The sequence below is a fragment of the Astyanax mexicanus genome, chromosome 6 (assembly GCF_023375975.1).
Source record: "Astyanax mexicanus isolate ESR-SI-001 chromosome 6, AstMex3_surface, whole genome shotgun sequence".
Classification (NCBI taxonomy): Eukaryota; Metazoa; Chordata; class Actinopteri; order Characiformes; family Acestrorhamphidae; genus Astyanax; species Astyanax mexicanus.
In genome coordinates, this window is record NC_064413.1 from 47,405,343 (window position 1) to 47,426,142 (window position 20,800).

A 20,800-nucleotide genomic window follows, 5' to 3' on the forward strand; every position below is an offset into this window, starting at 1 on the left:
GTGCACCTACCTGGCTCTTAAAGAGAATGGCAAATGACATGCTGATCTTTTGTGCGTTTTGAGCCACGCACAACATATTTTCCTCATCGTTACGATAGCAAAGACACACTGACACGCCCTAAATCAAGCTGCGTTGTGAACGGCTGACATCTTGCCTATAGATCATTAAACTAGTTCCTTCAGTGGAGTGCTGACCTTGGCCAGTGTACTGATATATACTCACAATGTGGGATAACTGTCTATGAACTTGTACATGTACAGTGTACAGTTACAGTATCCAGTGTACAGTTACAGTGTACATGGTCCCACATTGTAATTAACATCTTACAGCATCTGTCTGTCTCTCTCTCTCTCTCTCTCTCTCTCTGTTTCTTTCTCTCTGTCTGTCTAGGTTCTTGCACCTTCCCTGGCTCAAGCTATTTGATAAAAAAAGTATGTTTTTGTGCAACTGATTCCATCTTGCAGATTTCAGCGGTGAGAGTTTGCTGTTTACAAGATTACACCACTCTAAGACAGAACAATGCATCTGTTGTTTACAGAGATCACTTTAATAAGGGCCACATTGAGACAGAGAGGTCTGGCCAAAAACAAACGCCCAGCTCCTCCAATCCCTAACCTTTGTTAACTCAGTTTAGAAAGCCTAAACATTGGGAGAGTGTTACCAGCTCCTCAGACAAGCCTGTGCCCACTGACTGCTTTGCGGTAGCTTATAAAGGAGATGCTGTGTGCCTAAAATATGTCATAAATAAGTCAGTTTCAAACATAACATAAAAGAGTGATTTAAAAGACAAATAACATCGCAAATTTAAAAATATTTAAAATGACAATGTTTAAATGTTTAAAATGACAATGTAAAATGGCAAAGTTTTGGAATTTGGGCATTTAGCTATCTCTTTGGGTCTGTGTCTGAGATTGTGTAATTGTATTGTTCATGTACACAGCAGATTTTTTAAATAGTAGCATTAGCAGCATCATAGTTGGTCAAGTAACCAGCAAACAGTGCCAGATACTTTTTCAGAGGCTATGCTTGTTATGTAAGTACATAAAGACATGTGACATATAAATACAGAAACTTTGTGATGTGGCCAGAAAAAAAACACATGGGAAAATCTACCAATCTACTGTAATAGTTTTGATAATGATTATATTATATGTTGCAGGGATGTTTGCACCATTTAATTCCATTTATTATAATATTGGGTCCTCAACGCACTCAGGAATATTTTCCTACAATTTAAAAGCAAAAAACTTAGACAATGCTGGGTCAAATAGCTATCCTGGCCTTTAGACTATCACAACAAATTGAAATCTGAAAAATATTTAAGTAAAGTTTGATCACAACACCACTGTCATTCAACCTTCTGCAGACCTTTAAATGATGTGTTAAATGATAAGAACAGATGATGCAAATCCATTTTCTAGACATGCTGATATAAAACGGATGGATCTGTGTTCTCTAGTGGCGTGAGACCTGAGCCATGCAAACAGGAAAATCTGCTCATTAAAATTTGATGATCTAAAAATCTGAACCTTAATCTTCTGTTATTTCCGTCTTTTCAGAATAACTGAAAGACGCAAACTCATTTACAGCGATTGACTGACTAGACTTCCAGACAGGAATGAGCCCTGGGTGTGGAGATGACCTCAGTGACACCAGCCGTCCAATTTGGCAGCTCTGAGCAAGCAGTTCATGGTTACCAGGAGGATATGGGGGATGTTGCTAACCGTGGCCTTCACTTTCCCGAAGCCTCTTTTAATGGGCCGGAGGCGCATGTGAATCACATGACGGGCCGAGGGTGGTTTCCTCCTGTTTGTGGCCGTTTTCGTGCGCTTAATCCCCGGCCTTTACAGTGTCTAGACTGTGCTGAGAGGGATCCAAGTTTGGCCCACTCGCGACTGACCCAACTGCTGTGATGAGGGGCGACTTCAGAGAGGCTCTGCGAACTTGAGACCTGAAGGTCTGTTAGCACTAAATGACTTCCTGAAACCCTGCATTCCCAAACCAATAGACTAAAGTCAACAAGGATGGATTTCCAATTTTCAGGGGGAAAAAAATCATGTGGTGTCATATGCGGAGCAGATTTAGACAAGGAAACAATGTCTGCATGGAATTTTGTCTCTGCTGGTGTGTGTAGATATTGTCAGTGTGAAGCATCAGTAGAAGGCAAGGATTATAGTATACTGGTCTGGCCTGTTTGAAGAAGCGCATGGAAGAAATTAGTGCAGTTGGAATATTCACAAGGAGACGTAGACCAGTATAGCTCTTTGAAGTAATTTTGGAAGCACTGTGTTGGCAACACAACCTGTTCTGCTGTGCAAAACAGCATGGGAACACTTTGATATATGAGATTAATTTATGTTATTTGTTTTGCAGTGATTTTGGTATTGTGGTGATGTTCTCAGACAGTAGAAGTTTCCATGGTAGACCCCAGATGATCCACAGTACTGTCATCAACATGTTTTTGGAAGGAACCGCGACGTGGCTGATAGACGTAAGATTGCTTTCTTTCATGTTTTGTCAAGCCAAGATGAGCATGTCTGTCCGAAACAAAAATATGGTCTATAGGTAGACCATTTCATTCCACAGGGATTTTCCAAAGCCAAGCATTGCTCATTAGGCATTCTGTGTGTGCTCTCACCTGGATACCAGGGTGTTGTATCCTTTAAACAGAGGAGGATTTCAATGAGCACACCCATTCTGCTTCAGCTTCTCTGGAAACTGGAAATACAAAGAGAGAGCAGGAGAGAGAGAGAGCAAGCGTGAGAGTAGAGACTACAGTCAACGACTCTAAACACCTTGAGTAATGATTCTATTTTGGGATCATCAACTCTGAAACATTCAAACAGTCTCCTTCCACTTTGACCTCACTTTCCACAGCTCTGCACTCACTCACTTCAGATATGAACCTAATACTAACACATAAAAGCACTTAGACGCAGACTAACATTTGAATCACTTACATTCAAAAGCTCTGCAGTCCCTAACACCCTGCTAACTCATGCTAACATTTGCAGAGAAGCTTTCTGAGAAGCTGGCTCAGACTCTTCAGCTAGAAAAAAGAAGGGAAGCTCTTTTACCCTGCATTAAATAACACACGAGATGAGTTCACCTCAGGGACGGAGGGTCACCTCGTAATATCAGGCGCTGCATCCATAAAAGAACGTGAAACCTGCCTCTGCCAACTTAGCTTTCACTGATCTGGCTTGTTTGAGTGCGAGCCCCTGGCGTATAAAGGCAGAGCACATCGCAGTTTGTCACTCCCGATGGGCTTATGTATGTGTTTATGTGGGGACACATTGAACTCGATCTGTGAAGCAATTATTCATTCAATGGGAGCCCTGGGGAGAACAAACACTGCGTATACTAAACTCATTAGTAATTACTTGATGACACTAGGGGGATGTTTTGCTAGGGCAGATGTCAAACACTATTGAAAGATGCCTCTGGCTAAAGCAAGAGGTGCTGGCTCACAAGACCACTCCGAAGAAATACTACAGGGAGCGATCCAAGAGTGTGGCACTGTCATCATAACATATCATATTTTATTGATTCCTAGCACCACTCCTGTCTAAATACTAGGAATGTCACATTGTTGCTCTTTTCACGGAGAGTTATGCTTCATATTGTAAGTAATAATACTGGACCCCACAGCACTGGTCCAAAGGGGAGGAGGAGGAGGAGGAGGAGGAGGAGGAGGAGAAGCTAGAGGAGGTTCCATCTCCACTGAGGAGGGAAGAAGAGAAATGCTAGTAATAGAGAAGCAGGAAACTGCAGCAGTTCCTGCAGATGTCTTATAGGGAGCAGCAGTGTGCAAAGAAGGCGTATATGCAATAAAACCCTCTGTTTCGTTTGAGTGGTGGTCAGCCATAAAAGCATGCAACCTACAATTAAAGTGCTCATAAGCTACATGACTGTGTTTTCTTTCCTTGTGCCCAGAGGCCACTCAATGCCATTATACAGTGAAAGAAGATATAGTGGATACTTACTAGTATGAAGTGTAGCTATACTATATTTTACTGACAAAAATGCAAATCAGGAAGGTAGCACCCCCAATCCTGTCTGCTGAGAATCCTGTGGCTTAGGCTTCATCACAATGGGCACCAATTGAGTAGCCATGAACTAGCACATCAAGCTAGCTAGTTTGGATAATGTTAGGTAAACAACATTGATAGAAATCTGTGATATAAATTTGTGTATGTCATCTGCATCCTATCTGCAATGAACTAATCTAACTGTCTGCTTATGTGTTGTGTAAAACTGACCAATAAACACTCACCAAGGACACTAAGCACTTACTTAATTGAAATGCTGCACACTATACACATGAGTCCTTACTGAATTTACGAGTGACAAGCAAACACTTTACACACAAGTTTCTACCAGGGAGCTGCTACCATTAACCGGGAGACTCACAGAACTTGCAGGAGAAGTGGGAGGTCTGATATTACATAGAAACGTTCAGAGTGAAACTGTCTAAATTATTTGACAGAGTAGATATTTTGCAGTGTATATTTTTAATAGAAACTATTTTATTGATATAACTGCATTACCCAACAGTCATTATTAAGCTACATCATTACTAAGTAATAACTGTTATAATACAATTTTTGAGTGTGTGTGTGGGGGGGAGGAAGTATAATTATATAATATAATATAATATAATATAATGTATAGATAATATCAGTGGCTACTTATTTCTCTTTAAGCACTATAGACATATAAAGGCTTTTCAGGCTCTTGTTCCACAATGTTGCCCTGTAGAGCCTTTTCAGATGAATACCTTTAGTGACAGACCTTCAGAACTTAGTCTCTTTTTTCCTCTGTTAAAAGAAACGTTTACACACTAAGTTCCATAACATAAAGAAGACACTGAAGATCCATAGGCCTGAGTCTCTTAAAGCTTTTTGAACTTAATATAGGCTAAAAGCACAGGATGTTGTCAGCTTCACCAGAGAGTTACAATATGTTCTTTCTGTATTTTTCTCCCAAGACAAAAAGAGAAAGAAGGAACTGATGGTCATTCACATAAACAAAAAACTAAAGGTAACCTTCTTAATGTGTGTGTCCTGTCAAGGATAAAAGCAGGTTATGACGCACAAGAACACAACAACGGCAATGGAATTTGAGAGGAAGTGGGCAATGAAATTGAGTTATAAGTCACTTATGATTATGGCTGTTTGGTGAAGCTCTGTGGAGGGATGACAGGTGAAGTGTAGACGCATGCCGTCCGCTGACGCAAAGAAGCCTGTAAAAAACAGCAAGTCATCCCCTCACCCCGTGACCCTGGAAAAGTTGTGGGATCTCATCAGTGTTCTTTATGCCATTCATCTTTTGTGTCATCTGACCCTTAATCTCCTCTGCTTAAAGGAATGGAAGGCAATTGTGTGCATATTTAGAGGATAATTGTTTTATGTACAAAAGCCATCTTTTAGAGTAAGAAGCCGGAAGAGGCTTTTACAAAATGCTCTTTCGTACACTTATTTGCGCCTCGGATGAGTCACGTTATACAACCGCCGCGTGCTGGGAACAGAGCGCCGCTCCATACATCACTACAACATTCAGCTTTGACCCTTTAAGCTCAGTGTAACCTTTTTGATGTAAAGGCATTGACCTGATTCCAATGTGCGAAGGAACAGGATCAACGTGACGCCAACCTGTCTACTTCACTGGTTGAGGTGGAGATGAATTTAATACAGACTGTCAGCGGGGACATCTCAGCCTCTAAGAATACCAGTTACAGCAGAGGCAAGTAGTACTAGAAGTATATTATATTAGTTTAAAGTTATCCACTTGTTAATTCAATTGTCTAACTTTGTCTGTCTACTAGAGGAGGCTTTATGAGATTGGAGCAGTAAATAGTGATAAAGTTATGCATTAAGATGGATTCTTAATTAAAGTCTCTCTATAACAATGTACAGTTCCTTACGTGCAATAACAGACAAGAAACAGGATTATATGAAGTCCTATAACTTTTATAAGTAGGACAGTTGACGTAGGTACAAATTTACCACATCCATCCATTTACTGAAGTTTATTGGCAAAACAGTACTGCAAAAGGGCAGACATTAAAGTCAATAAAAATGTCTATAAAATTATGATTAATTACTGCTATGTGGATCTATTAAAACCAATCACAGCTGATACAGCGTCATTACAAGTCGTCAGCTTCAATATTTTGAGTACTATGACTATGATTGCGCAAGATGTACAGTGCCAGTTAAAAGTTTGAATACACCTTCTAATTCAATGTTTTATTTTTTTTATTCAGTGTAAAATAATCCTGAAGTCATTCAGACTATGAAGGAACACATAAGCAATCATGTTTCACACTTAAAAGTGATAAAAACCATCTAAAATACTCTATGAAGCATTTAGGTGGCTCTCATATTGGGTGCTGTTCACCTGTGGTTTCTGAGGCTCGTAACTCTGATGAACTTATCCTGTGCAACAGAGCCAACCATCTTTTGACTATCGAAGGCTAGCTTTAACCAAATTCATTTTTAAGCTAAATTAAGGTAAATTACCTACATATCTATTAACATGTGCAGATGTCTGCAGACACTCACATAGGTGTCTCCGAATATACAGTGTTACGCACTCGCCAGGTTTCCCTCTGTTTCCCCGGTGTTTCCACTGTTATTTTCCATTACGTGTGTCTAATTTGTAACTCCGCCCCTTCCCAGGTGTTCTGTGTTTCATGTTGCTATAAATAGTACCTGTTAATCTACGTTTGCTGTCGGTCTTTGCACCTTCCCACGTTTGTTTGTCTCTTCACGCTATTTGCTATTGTTTTGCCACGCCACGTCACGTCTGTTTATTTCATGTTTCTGTATTTACTCGTTCTTGTTTATTTCTAGTCACGTTTTTCGCCTGTTTGTTTCTTTGTTTATTTTGTATATATTTACGTATTTATCCGTAGTATATATTCCCTAACCTTGTTTTGTTCTTATCTGTTTAGCTTAGCTCTGTGTTGGTTTTCCCTGTTTGTTTATGCACATATTTATATTCGTTAATCCCCTGTTTTGTTTACTTGTTTATTTGTTATTTATTAAAGTTATGTCTTACCCGCTCAAACGTCCGCCTCCCGTCTCATCCCCGCGTGACATACAGCTCTAAAATAAAATCAAAGAGCACTTAAAAATGTTTCTTTGATTTTACCAAATTGAAAATCTCTGGAAATATAATCAAGAGGACGATGGGAACAAGCCATTAAACCAAGCTGAACTGCTTGAATTTGTGCACCAGGAGTGGCATAGAGTTCTCCAAAAGCAGTGTGTAAGACTGGTGGAGAAGATAATGTCCAGGTGCATGAAAACTGTGGTTAAAAAACAGGTTTATTTCACCAACTATTGATTTCTGAACTCTTCAAACTATATAAAATTGTTTTTCTTTGCATTATTTGAGGTCTGAAATCTCTACATCTTTTTTGTTGTTTCAGCCATTTCGTATTTTGGCGAAATGTTGTCCGTAGTTTAGACAATAAAACAACAATGTTCATTTTACTCAAACACATGCCTATAAATAGCAAAATCGAAGAAACTGATTGAGAAACTGATATGGTCTCTTATTTTTCCAGAGCTGTATAAATATATTATATGCTTACTGTAAGTGTTTTGTAAAATAAAAAAGCATGATGCTGTAAATGTTTGTATTCAGACACATATTCCTAAAATTGACAATCCTCAATTTGATTTTGTCCTCATTCTCGTTTGGGTTGTGTATTGCTTGATTCTCTTTCTGTCCTGAACATTACCAGAGCATTTGCTTGATGCACAGCTACACAGATTTACACAATGCGTAGGTGAGACTCTGAAGTTCCACCTACCCATGCACCTCTTCTCTGCTTCGTGACACGGATGTGTTTCCATCTACTGTATCTTTGCAGAAGTTGAAATCAGACTAAACTACAAACCTCAGCTTACAGATTTCTCTTAGGGGTTCCTAAGCTCAATCTCTACCACTAGAAGGTTGCTAGTTTGATCCCCGGTGCCAAAGACACTGATTACCCAAGAATCCCAATGTGTCCAAGACAACACAAATGACCCTACCTCTCCTCAATATTTCTCACTGTTTGCCAAAACAGCTGCCTGTTAGCTGCCAGAACTGGCAGTCAGTATTCTCCACCAAGAAAATAGAGCTGTCGCCCCCCTCTTTGCTTCTGGACAGCCAGGTGTTTACAGCCATTGGCAGTGTTTTGATTGACCTCAGTCTACATCTCAGACACATCCATAAAACACACGTTGTGAGTGTTGAGTGACATGGAAGGGATATTCCGAGGTATGACTGGGGAATCCAACTGTTTGTGAGAATGTGTGTGTGTGTGTGTTGTGCTCTGCACTGTTGTAGGTGGGTGTGAGTGTGTGGTAGAGTGATAATGTAATCATAATGTCTGAGCTAGTCTCAGGAGCAAAAGCCTTGTACTCAGAAAAATGTTTCTCTGGAACTGAATGTAATAATATCTGCTTGGCTGTGAAGGCTTCCATTGCTTGTGTGTAAACCCTGTGACTTTATGACTAGCCTTTATGACTTCACAGGTAGAAAGTGAAATATCTAGTAAAGGGTTTAATAGTCACAAATGAATGGATGTACCTTCTCTGTTTAATGTGTAAATGACATGTTAATTATGGAAACATTGACGAACTGCTGTTATTACTAGCTACTAACAGGAATCCTGGTCCCAACATTTTCATCTGTTTTAAGCATCCTATATGACTGTAGCTGTTTTGCGTAATTACAAAATTTCAAATGCAAGAATGCAAATAAGCTAAATGTTATTTTGTATTACAGTGCTATTTTTCCATTACTTATGATTAATAATTTCTAGTTCTAGTTTATTATCAATTTATATTGAGATTATATTTATGTTGGCAAATAATATCAATACTTTTGTAAGATACTTCAGATGAGACATGGACAACCTTGAAGAGACAAAATGCTTTTTTTTTTTTTTTTTAGCTCTACCCTCATTGAAGGCGATTGGGATTCACCATATTTCAGTAGTCTTAGGCAGGGGGTTGGTGTTCAGGGTTGGAGAGTCATAAGTGAGGTGCAGGAGAGCTTGATTGGGAAAAAAAGAATGTATTGTTCCAATATTATTTACCAAGTGTGTGTATATGTGTATGTGTGTATATGTATGTATGTGTTGGCTCTAGATTTACTACTATTGCTATAATTATATTTAATTATTATGTGCTTTTTGTAGTGAAATGGTTAGAGATGTCTATTCTGTGTCTGTGTGTGATTCTAATTCTAAGGGCCCTATTTTAGTGATCTATAGGCGAGTTGTTAACCACGCACGGTGCAGCTTGATGTATGGCGTGTCAATGTGTCTTTGCTATCATAACGACAGGAAAAGTATGTCTTGCGCAGCTCAAAACATGCACGAGGCATGCAGTAATTCTTATTAAATCTTAATTAATCATAGGTGTGTTTTGGCATAACATTAAATAAAACATTCATTGTGTCACTTGCCATTCTCTTTAAGAGCCAGGTGTGCTCTGACTTTGGTGGATTGCTATTTTGACTGTGCAATGCTTCTGCACTTCTCAGTAGAGAAAACTGACCTGCTCGTTCGTGTTGTGAATGTAGTATGATATGATATGATGAATATAACAATATATTCATCATATCAACTTATATTTTGTGTTGATGAAGGGTCCATGTACCTTTTGTTTATTGCATTTTTATTCCTAATGCCGCAATAGAAAAATGGAGAACAACTAATTTTCCTACTGTAAATTGTAGAAATATTATTGAACCAAGAAACACAAGCCGTATTCTATACATCATAATGCGCCTTGTGCAGGATTGTAAGATGGGGTGTTTCCAGTGATTCATTTAATTTTTTTTTTTTATATTTATATAAAATAAAGAAAGACTGCAGTTTCTAGAAGTTTTATGGACAGCTCAATATTAGAACAAATTGCATCATGCAATCTGTGGAGTGCACAATGCTGAAGGCAAAGGTAGCTGTTTTTAAATGCACAGAGGTCAGGCTATAAAATTCAGTATAACTTAACAGCAGAACAATATTACAAAACATGCTTCTGCAGCAATTGTTAAGCTTTCATTGTCTGAATGAAAGTGTTGCTGATTGATAATTCAATCAACCTGATCCACAATTTATTTATATAACTAGACTGATGGCAAAAAAAAAGAAAAAGAAAAAACAAGCACGAACACCTGAAACAGAATTCAGAGAAGATAACATTTACTTAACAAGGTCCATGGAGCACAGTAATCACCTGCACAGGGCATGACATTTCTATTTAAGATTGATCATTTGTCCAATTACTTTTTATCCACTGACACTAACACGTCATAAAAACGAACACTTGCTCTATTCATCGCAATGTATTGTCTATCTTAGTTGGCGAGGTCAAAGGTGTACGAAAGCCAGTGCATTATGACTCAGAGACCCCTTCAGCCCACTTCCCCTCACCACGGGGAGCGTCAATCGATGACAGGTTCATTTTTTTTTCATCTCTGTTCCTTTGTGATGTTAAATTCACCTTCAGTCACATCAAGGTGTTCTTTTTATCTCCACCTCTTTCTCTCTCTTCGCTCTCTCCTCAATGCCTCCCTCTGTTGTCTTCTGACACGCTGCCTCGTGGCTCCTCATATGTAACACATTCACTTGCACGCCTCTCCGGCTCTCCTGCGAGCACGTTTGTGTGTATGTGCCGCTCTCAACGTATACAGGGCTGCCGATGCACTCGTTCACCCCACTCCGTAGCTCTTCTCTCTCTCTTTCTCTCTTCTCTGTCGCTCTCTCTCTTTACATCTGCATGCTGACAAAAAAAAAATGCTGCTCTCCTCCCTCTCCTCTGTCATCAGCATGCCCGGGGTGACAGCTCTTCCACGAGAGCCGCTCTCCAGTTAATTAGCTAATTAGCGGGTCTGCTGGGCCTGGCCATAGCACCGTGACTCACCACTATAGGACCGCCGCTTCCGCTACAAAAGAGGAGCCGGGCAAAAATGGGCTCAAGCCACAAATTACCTCCTGACACTAGGGATAAAAGATGAGCATGTGACTGTGTGTGTGTGTGTGCGAGTGTGAGTGCACGTGTGACTATGTGTGTGTGTGGAATATGCACTCACCATACAATTGCAGGTCGCGGATGGGCTGAAAGGTCACCGGGATGTAGCGCGTAATGAGCTATGCTCAGCGGGGCCAGCGGGTTCTCGGCTAAATGCTTTTCATTTAGTACGTCGCCTACGTATGCATGCACTCCTTAAACTCATGCATGCAAATAAGGCATCAGCACTTTAATTAACCCTTCCACCGAAAAGCATCAAAAGGGGCCATGGGAACACAGCCATATAAGGGATCTTTGCCATTTTCCACGAACCCAGGCCCATCCACATGGGTCTGCGGGAAGTGAATGTGAATGACGCCTAAAAATAGCCTGCATGCGGCAGGTTCGGTCAGCTTCGGTTTCTGCCCAAGGGGCAAAGGGGAGTTTCATTCATGGAAAGCGTGGCCATCCATCACGGAGTGAGCAAACGTCGGATGTTTGCTTATATCAAACAGACACACAGCGTTTCTGTTCCATCAGACTGAAATGCAGCCAGGGGTGTCTTTGGTTTAGTCATTCTTCAGACTGCATACATTCTCCTACAGCAGACAAACTAACAAATAAGGTAAGTTTGACCATCTATTACCATCTTTTATGGCAGCTTTCAACTGGCACTTTTCAGCAGGATAATGCTCACCCACATGAAGCAAGGCTTTCCAGAACTGTCAGGTTGCAATGCTTCCTTGACTTGCCCAGTCCCCAAATTTAACAACAATCAAGCAGCATGCAATACAGAACCTGCAGGCATCCATGCCCAACAATTTCTCATCTTATTTCCAGGCAGAAGACTTGAGAACAGAAGACCAAAGACTGCCCAACAGGGTGCTAAAGAGACTCCTTTAAATTGTACAATTTTCCCCAGTAAACATATCCTTTCACTCTAACTTTGTGTCTAATTTTCATGTTTTTTTGATTAGTAATTAGTGTATTTGACATAATGAGTCATGACTGACAATTTCACTGGCAAAAGAAGTCCAATACCTTTTATCAACAGCATCTAATAGTCATTTATTACAAAACAGCTAAATATATTGTCAAATTGTTCTGTTTTTTTTTAAGAAATTTAGCAACTTACTCACATAAACAAGTGACTAAATAATAGGAAAAAAAATAGCGATGCCCTTTATACTCTCAAATGTTTGCACCTAACACTGAATATACACTACTAGCACTTCATTCCAAAAATAATTAAACAAATCCAAATCCCTTTTCAGTGAGGACCCAATTCATCAGGAGGTGCATCCTCCTGTTTGACAGGTAACACCGCTTGGCTTGGACGAGTTTGGAAGCCTCAGTCGGCTTAGCTGACAGGCCGAGAGACGAGTGGCCCATCAGAGGCAAGTATTATCCATCCTGGCTGGGCTCAGAGACCACACAGGAGAAAGATATATCTCTCCTCCCAGGGGAAACAATGTCATTCACAGTCACTGTAATGAGGAATAGGATTTTCCTCTAGTGGTGGATGTTATACTGCTTTTGGGACAAGGAGAAGGGGGACGCTGCTTTCCAGCTGATGATCATGTTCAAGACAGCACAGTCCTTGAAAGAATTACCAGACATGAAGAGGAGAGAGAGAAAATGAATGAGTGGAAGAATATGAAATGAATGAAAGAAAATCTATGCACACAGTAAATGTTTAGAAACAGGTATCAGCATTGTTCGAAATGGGCTGCCGTGGGTGGTTACAAATGCATTATGCAGGAACCACAGTTACCTTGAGTTGGGGTATCGAGTTCATCAATAAATATCCTTCTTGGTTTTTCACTGGTGGCTTGTGAAACCTGCCTATGAGTACATTATGCAAGCATACACAGCAGACGCAGTATTAACCACCAGGGAAATACAGGGCCCATTGCTGCAGCTGGAAAAAGAACAGTTTGTAATCACGAGTACGCCACGACACATCAGGAATGCAGGGGTAAAATCGCTTCAGGTCCCTGAGCCTGAGCCCGAGTCCAAGCCTGAGCCCCCCTTCTGGAAGCAGAAGCAATAAAAGTACTCATAGGAAGTGGCGTCGGCTGACAGAAACGCTCAGGCCGTCGGCCCTTGCTGCCCTTCCTCCTGTTACAGCACTCAGGGGGTATCCGGTCTCTGTCCTAATCTGGCTTCTGCCTCTGATCGGAAACACACATGAGTGCACAAACACATACACGCGACCCTTTTGGAGCTTTTGTGTGCTGCATATTTGCGGAAGAAAACCCGTCCTCATTAGTTTCGGTGACGTTGCTACATGTCCTCCCCAGAGTTTGACAGGCAGGGCTGATGAAAAAGCTTGATAAATGAGCGCATCCATCATTATCCACCTGAGAATGGCTTCAGCACTGCAACATTAACTTCAGCGAGCACGAAAGGCCTGACTGCACACCCAGAGAGCATGTCGTGTAAAGACCCCGTGACCAGCATCCCGCAGAACGCTGATGAGTTCGCGACCCCGGCAAACAAATGTTTAGCCGGCTGCTGTGTGCACATGCAGGAGAGTGAGTGAGGAGTGTCAGAACGTGGGAAGGCCGGTGGCGCGGGCCGCTGGATATGATGTAACGCGGTGCTTTCTGGCCTGTGCAGTGCCCCTGCAGCAGCTGGGCTGGGTGTTTAGACTGCAGCCGCTCCTCTGCTGTCCGAAAGAACTGTTCTCAGTCCCGGCCCACCCCTCATTACCCTCATGTCCCAGTAAACAGAACACACCCAATGGCGGGACTTCAGAGGGAGAGAAACAGACAGTCTCACACACACACACTCACAGCACATACATTCTCGGACTTGTTCACTCACTCGCACACAGACACAAACACACACACACACAGGGTGGGACAGAGAGCAAGACTCAGGAGTCATCGCTGCAGTGTGAGGTCTGGTGAGACCCAGACTCCAGCCACAAAACATTGTATTTTTCCAAACTCTGTATTTTTTCCCTTTATCGTTCTAAAACACCACAAGGCAGTTAATCATCCTCCAAAGCTATAGCACTTTTCAGGCTAATGTAAGCAGGGGATATCTCCTCCATTAGTACAGACATTAGGGAATTTAAAATGTTTACAGAACATGGTGAAGGAATTTTTATGGAACCACCTTCAGAGACGTTTCAGAGATGGGGGGATGGGCTGGTAACATGGGGTTCACTAGCCAATACGTTCTATTTAAAATCTGCAACAAGCTAACTCCACGTGCACTCTATATTTACTTTTTTTTAAAGTAAATATACATTTAATATAAATTTTACAAGCCAATAACAGTGATTTGACTAAAAACATGGGAACACCATGTTCAGCATCACTTGTTAAACCACAAAAAGAACATAGTAAAATCATAAACACTTTTGGATGAAAAACAGAAAACTGAACGGCAGAAAATAACACAAGACTACACAGAGCAATGGTAATTTAATGGTTTCAACATGGCTTAAACATTTGGTGGGCACATTTAGAGACATGCTGTGCACATACAATTGTAAGACCCGCGGTCCACTGATTAAATGTGTGAGTGTATAAAAGACAAAGTGAAGTAAATACAGCAGATGAGCACAGACTGTGGATCATATACAAAGTGCAGCTTTACGTCATAAAATACACTGCATTAAGAGCCCCAACAAACTTCAACTTCAAATGAATGCTGTACTCTCTGCATAAAGTACCTCCTTACCTAAACCTTAAGTTAAGGTAAAGTTGAATAAACTATCTATATAATTACTTAGTCACCCTATAAACTCTGTAAGCATCCCCATATAAATACACTGATCACCTTGTTTCCACACCTATTGTCCATTTTATCAGCTTCACTGTTCCTACAGGAACACTCTGTAGTTCTTTAATTATAGACTGTCCTCCTTTCAGCCTGTTCTTCAATGGACAGGACCCCACAGGACCACCACAGAGCAGCTATTATCTGGGTGGTAAATCACTCTCAGCAGTCCATTGACACTTATAAAGTGGTGGCGTATTAGTGTGTGTTGTTTTGGCATTAATAGCTTAGCTCAGTTACAACAGTTATAATGTTAAGCATGATATATATATACATATATGTATATCTTATAGCTCTGGATTTGGCTATTTATAGATATATGTTTGAGTAATAAATGAACATTGATGTTTTATTTTATAAAGTCCAGACAACATTTCTCACAAATTCCAAATAAAAATATTGTCATTTAGAGCATTTATTTGTAGAAAATGAGAAATGGCTGAAATAACAAAAAGATGCAGAGCTTTTAGACCTCAAATAATGCAAAGAAAACAAGTTCATACATACATATTCATAAAGTTTAAAGAATTCAGAAATCATTATTTAATGGAATAACCCTGGTTTTTAATCACAGTTTTCATGCATCTTGGCATGTTCTCCTCCACCAGTCTTACACACTGTTTTTGGATAACTTTATGCCTTTACTCCTGGTGCAAAAATAAATTCAAGCAGTTCAGCTTGATTTGATGGCTTGTGATCATCCATCTTCCTCTTGATTTTATTCCAGAGGTTTTGAATTTGGTAAAATCAAAGAAACTCATCATTTTTAAGTGGTCTCTTTTTTTTCCAGAGCTGTATATGCTGTTTTATAGCTACCATGCATGTATAGGTAGTGCTATACATTTAATGACATAATTTAGTACATTTGTCACATTCACTGTAGTTGTTTAATGCCATACCAGCAGCTGAGGCTATATACATTGAAAAATACAGATCATTAGTAGAAGCTTCTCAGGCTGCAGTCCACTCATTGTTTGCAAAAGCAAAAAAAAAAGAATGAGGTGATAAAAGACTTGGTTTGTAACACTAGCTGAACTAATACACAATTTGTGTATGTTTACTTTTAAAAGGTCAGAATGATTACCTTTCTTGACGTGAATTCTCAGCCACAATCCATCTACTAAGGCAGTGGTCGACTTGTAATTGACCCCACATGCTCCATATTGTTATTTTCTTTAGACAATTAGCCCTCAGGATTAGATTTGGTTTGGAGTTGTAACCTTTTAATATAATATTATTTTACTAGTCATTTTCTCAGTAAAATTTTACCACGTTTATATTGCTGGTGGAATGTTTGGATTAAAACAGTATGTGCTGTATGTTTTCTCTGTCTATTTCCTAGGTGTAAGCTAGTCTTTCTTTGAGAAAGAAGCTTGTGCAGTTTGACATACACATCTGGACATCAGAGAAGAGCAGGATCAGTAAGTTATACTCAAAGTCTAGGCTGATATACTCTCAGGAAGAGATAGCAAGCCCTTGACTATGCAATACCAAAGCTAATGCTAAGGATTTATCTCATGGGAGAACAGGTTTTATCCAAATCACATGTCCAGGTTGGGGCCTCTCAGTGAGGCAACCATTGAATAGTCTTTAAAACTGGTTATTGGTGATTACATTCTTCAACATGTGACACATAAGCTATAAATGCCTTATAAAGTAAATACATTCTTTGGGATTTTCTGAAATTCATCTTAACTTCTTTACATATTATTTAGGAAATGTGAGCCCTGGAGCAACTTTAACTACTCAGCTTCAGTGGATGTTTTGATACAGAACTGACACAGAATGACCCAGATTTTGTGGCTTTCTCAACAATTGTAAAGGGGATACATGCCCTGGGAATGCAAAACACATCATGTTGCTCCCGCCACCATGCTTCACAGTTGGGATTAAGTTTTGGTGTTGCTGTACACTTTTTCTTCCAGCACAGCACTGCGCGTTTGGGCTTAAAAAAAAACAACTTTTGTGTCATCTACCCATACATTATTTTCCCAGAAGCATTTTAGAACATCACAGTTCTAAATATCTTAACCACTGGGCTGGTTCTCTTTCTCATCTCCAATAATATCAGCTGTTATGGGGTGTTTTTAACAAGAGAAAGGATTGGAACAGTGAAACCAATCAATTTATTCTTGCTGTAGACAGAAAACTAGGGTTTGATTTTAAAATATGAATATGAGACAAGTGAATATGGCTTAATATTTAGTTGCAAATCCTTTGCTTGCAACTACTGCATCACATATGTGACATTTAGCTCTATTTATTTTTGAATAATCAATAACACACCTGACAGTCACATGTTCCAATAGTTTTGCTCACAAGAAAAATGGGTAGATTCAGACAAATGGTTCTACCTTCTGAACAGTGTATCAGATCGAGATGTAAATACCAGGAAATGAAAGCTTTATGAGTGTCCATTATGTATCCCAAAAGCTAGTATGGATGAACGTATCTTTTCTTAGTAAAATATATGTCCAATCTCTTTATTTCTTATTATTTTTAACTTTGCCTAATTCGCTTTGGTGAAGTCATTTCCACAATCCTACTTTTTTCTATCCTGCAATGTGTTTGTCTAGAATTCTGACTGTGATCAGACCAAATTGGAGAAATTAATGCAGAGATTTAAAGTTTTGCTGACTCGAAGCTCTTGGAAGGAGAAAGCTTCTATTACGGTCAGTCCACAAATGCAGACATGCAACTGGTTTTATGGTCAGATGAGATACAAATTTCTGGCATCAAACAAAAGACTTAGAGTCAAGGTCATGCAGATGTATAGCGGTTGATCTGTGATAGGAGCTATTTTCCGTACCAAGGCCCTGGGAATCTTGTTAGAATACATGGCACTGTAGACTTGTAACCTGGCTTTTTCTGCCAGGAGGCTAATACAGAGTTGTGGTTGGGCGATACGAATCTACACAAAAATGGTTCACTGACCACATAATCATGCTTTTGCAGAAGTCATTCCAGTCTCCTGATCTAAAATACATTGAAAACATGTGGTGGGAGCTGATGAAGAGTCCACGGGTGAGGTCCAAGAATAATCTAGAGAGATTTTGCATTGTAGGATGTGTTCTCCCATCTCGCAAAGCACCGCAAAAAATATTCAGTGCTGTTATCCTGGCGAAAGGAAAGGTACATAAAGTACTAATGGTAATACAAATATGCCAATAGCAATGACAAAAACATTTTTTTTTCATTTTGGAAATGTAATAATGTAATTATTTAAGGATTAGATTTGTCTCATTTTCAGAATGGGATCAACTGATTAAAGCCATTTTATCAGGACCGTATTTGCATGTCTTTGGGCATCCGAGTCTGCTGTGACCCTCTTCCTCTCCTACTCTTCAATGAGACACATCTGGCCCACTTTATACTCCCACCTCAACCGACAAAGGCTGCCAAGCATGTGTCGCCGCTTATCATGAAAAACGCTCTGTAAATCCTGCCTATATCACAGTTATGTAATGGGATCCGTCCATACACAAAAGAAGCAAAGCGCTTGCCTGGGGCTACTCCTGAGCTCACTGCAGACGCTTTGAAACAGTCTGCATCGTCTACAATTACACTGACCACAACGAAGCCTGGGAGGTGTTGGTCAGGAGAGGTTAATCATAAGCAAACTTCACCTGTGTCCCAAAAACAAATTCCTTGTTTTAATGAATAGGGCCAATTTACAGCAGTTCGAGGGCCTACGGGAACACCTGTATACAATTGTATTGTAAAATAACATTGATTCGTTCAGATCTAGTTTTCTGTGACAGCACTGTGGCACTGGATGATCAAGGACAGCTGGGGGAAAGGAGCACTGAGTGTGTTTAGGAGGAACAGGCTCTTTTAAGTTCGTATATCTGGGACCGGTGACCAGATGTTCATGATATCACAAGGAAGGGCTGTGCATGCTAGAGCGGCTGGGTGGACTCTGTGTCGGCACGTGTTACGGTGCTGTGATTGAAACCGAGGCAGATGGCATGCGTTTCCAATGACTTCCAAGCCCAAATGTCAGATCTGTGGAATTCCAAACATTTTAACATTATATCACTGTGTATAAACAGGCCCAGCAATAACAATGAATGTAACTGATAATGTTTCCACACATAACTGCTGTCTAATACTTTAAAACGGCTGTCAGTCAAACCCACCCACAAGTGTGTGCAGTACTGCTACTGACCTCTATTGTCAAAATTTTTCAGCGCCAGGCCTCCTGACTGAATAATAAGAGAGAAATGGTCTAGTTAACAGAGAGAACGCCTTGGTGAAAGCCTACTGAAGAACATATTGAAGATCAGATGATCAGACTGGTGTCAAAGGGTTCATGAGGGCACACATCTTTTCATTTTAATTTCAAGCCAGGGTCATAATGAGTTCAGAGGATACCCAAAATCATTAGGTGCAAGGCAGAGTTACAATCTGGACAATAGAGCAGTTCTATGTCTATTAATATGTAGAGACCAAAATATTTAACACTAAAATTAAATTATGCTTTTAAAATCATATTTTAAATCACTGATACAATTAGGTTGCACTTATGAGTGCTTTTTTCGTATATATTTTATACATTGAGTAGATTTAAGTATGTGTAAACATAATTTTAATACACTACTACTTTGCATATTGATGTACATATAATGTACACCTTAATGACACTGAAAAAAAAGCTACACTACAGTGCACTTTAAACAGTATTTAATACCACTACATATATTTGTCAATACAAAATGTACGTATAAATGTAATATACATAAGTGTAAATATATTAATAAAATTTAAAAGTTAATTTTATGGAAATACAAAGAAAGTATATTTAATGTGTATTTTAATGTATTTTAAATAGAAAATGCACTTTTAGTATTCTCCACCTAATAGAATGTACTTTTGATGCCCTGGAGTATACTTCCTTTTCAAAAGAGTTAACTTGTTCTGGCAACAGTCCTTGCTCCAGACCAGGAGAATGGGGGGATGCTTCCAACCGCAGAGTAACCAGAAAACTGATTGGCTGTTTTTTGATGAAGGGTGGAAATTAACAAGAACTTAACAAGACTTCTTTAGAAGAATTTTTATTACAGCGAGTGGCCAGTTTCCTTATTTTTAGCATCTGTAATATTACCTAGGGGTCAATTTAGCATAGGCCACAAACATACACTGCACATGAAGTGTTTAGACCTAATAATCAGACTTAATTAATACAATACAATAATTAATACAAAAAAAAATGTTTCCATTTTTGGTTGGCCTGTTATAACATGTTATAACAATATTTAATACTAACTAAAAATACTAAAAAAAAAAACAGATTTCTGACAGTTCCTTCCTTAGAAATTTGATTTATTTGGACCAACCCAAAAAGTGTGTGCTTTCAAAAAAAAATTGCAAACACTGTTATGCAGAGCGACTTTGAAACTGCTTTGACGTTCACTAACAAAAAGCATTGCTACTCTAAACTGTCCATGAGCTAATATACCTCCAGGAGCAAGAGGTCAGTACTGATGTCTAAATAAAAGGATACAGTGCAAAGTGGAACTAAATTGTTTTGTTTAAGAAGCACCAAAAGCTTTAGATGTACAGTCTACAGATAGAGAGCATAGTCTGGAATGAAACAAGCCACAAAGCTAAAACAATTAAATCAATTATCTGCAGGGGTTCACCATCCCTCTCAGTCTCCCTGTTTCTCTTCCTGTCTTTACCTTTTTCTTCCCTTTTGACCTATGTCTACTGTCTGCCGAGTTGAGAACCTGTTACCCAGACGTTCTGCACCCAGGGGAGCCCTCGAAGCTCAAAAGTCAACTTCTTTTTCCTGTTTAACCACATAATGACCTACTCTCCAGACAAAGGAGGAACAAAGCACAGCCGCAGAAGCTCGGCGAGATGGGGACCTTTAACGGAGGGGCACACTTGCGGCATTTTTCTAGGCTCCGAATGACCAGTGAACGGGGGGACGTGTACAGGAAGTACGGCACATCAGGAAAACAAAACAAGCCAAAACAATATG

The 20,800-nt window shown here is 39.7% G+C and overlaps 1 protein-coding gene across 2 annotated transcripts in view; it reads right to left on the minus strand.

Moving 5' to 3' along the window:
- sugct (succinyl-CoA:glutarate-CoA transferase) overlaps positions 1 to 20,800 on the minus strand; it is a 224,727-nt gene that overhangs the window by 110,652 nt on the left and 93,275 nt on the right. The window contains exon 15 of one of the 2 annotated variants that reach the window (XM_049480153.1): positions 2,640 to 2,719. The exons of the other annotated variant lie outside the window; for it this stretch is intronic. Within the exon in view, the coding sequence (XP_049336110.1) occupies positions 2,664 to 2,719 (56 nt within the window). The 3' untranslated portion in view covers positions 2,640 to 2,663. The remainder of the gene's footprint in view (positions 1 to 2,639; positions 2,720 to 20,800) is intronic. 2 annotated transcript variants of the gene reach the window in all.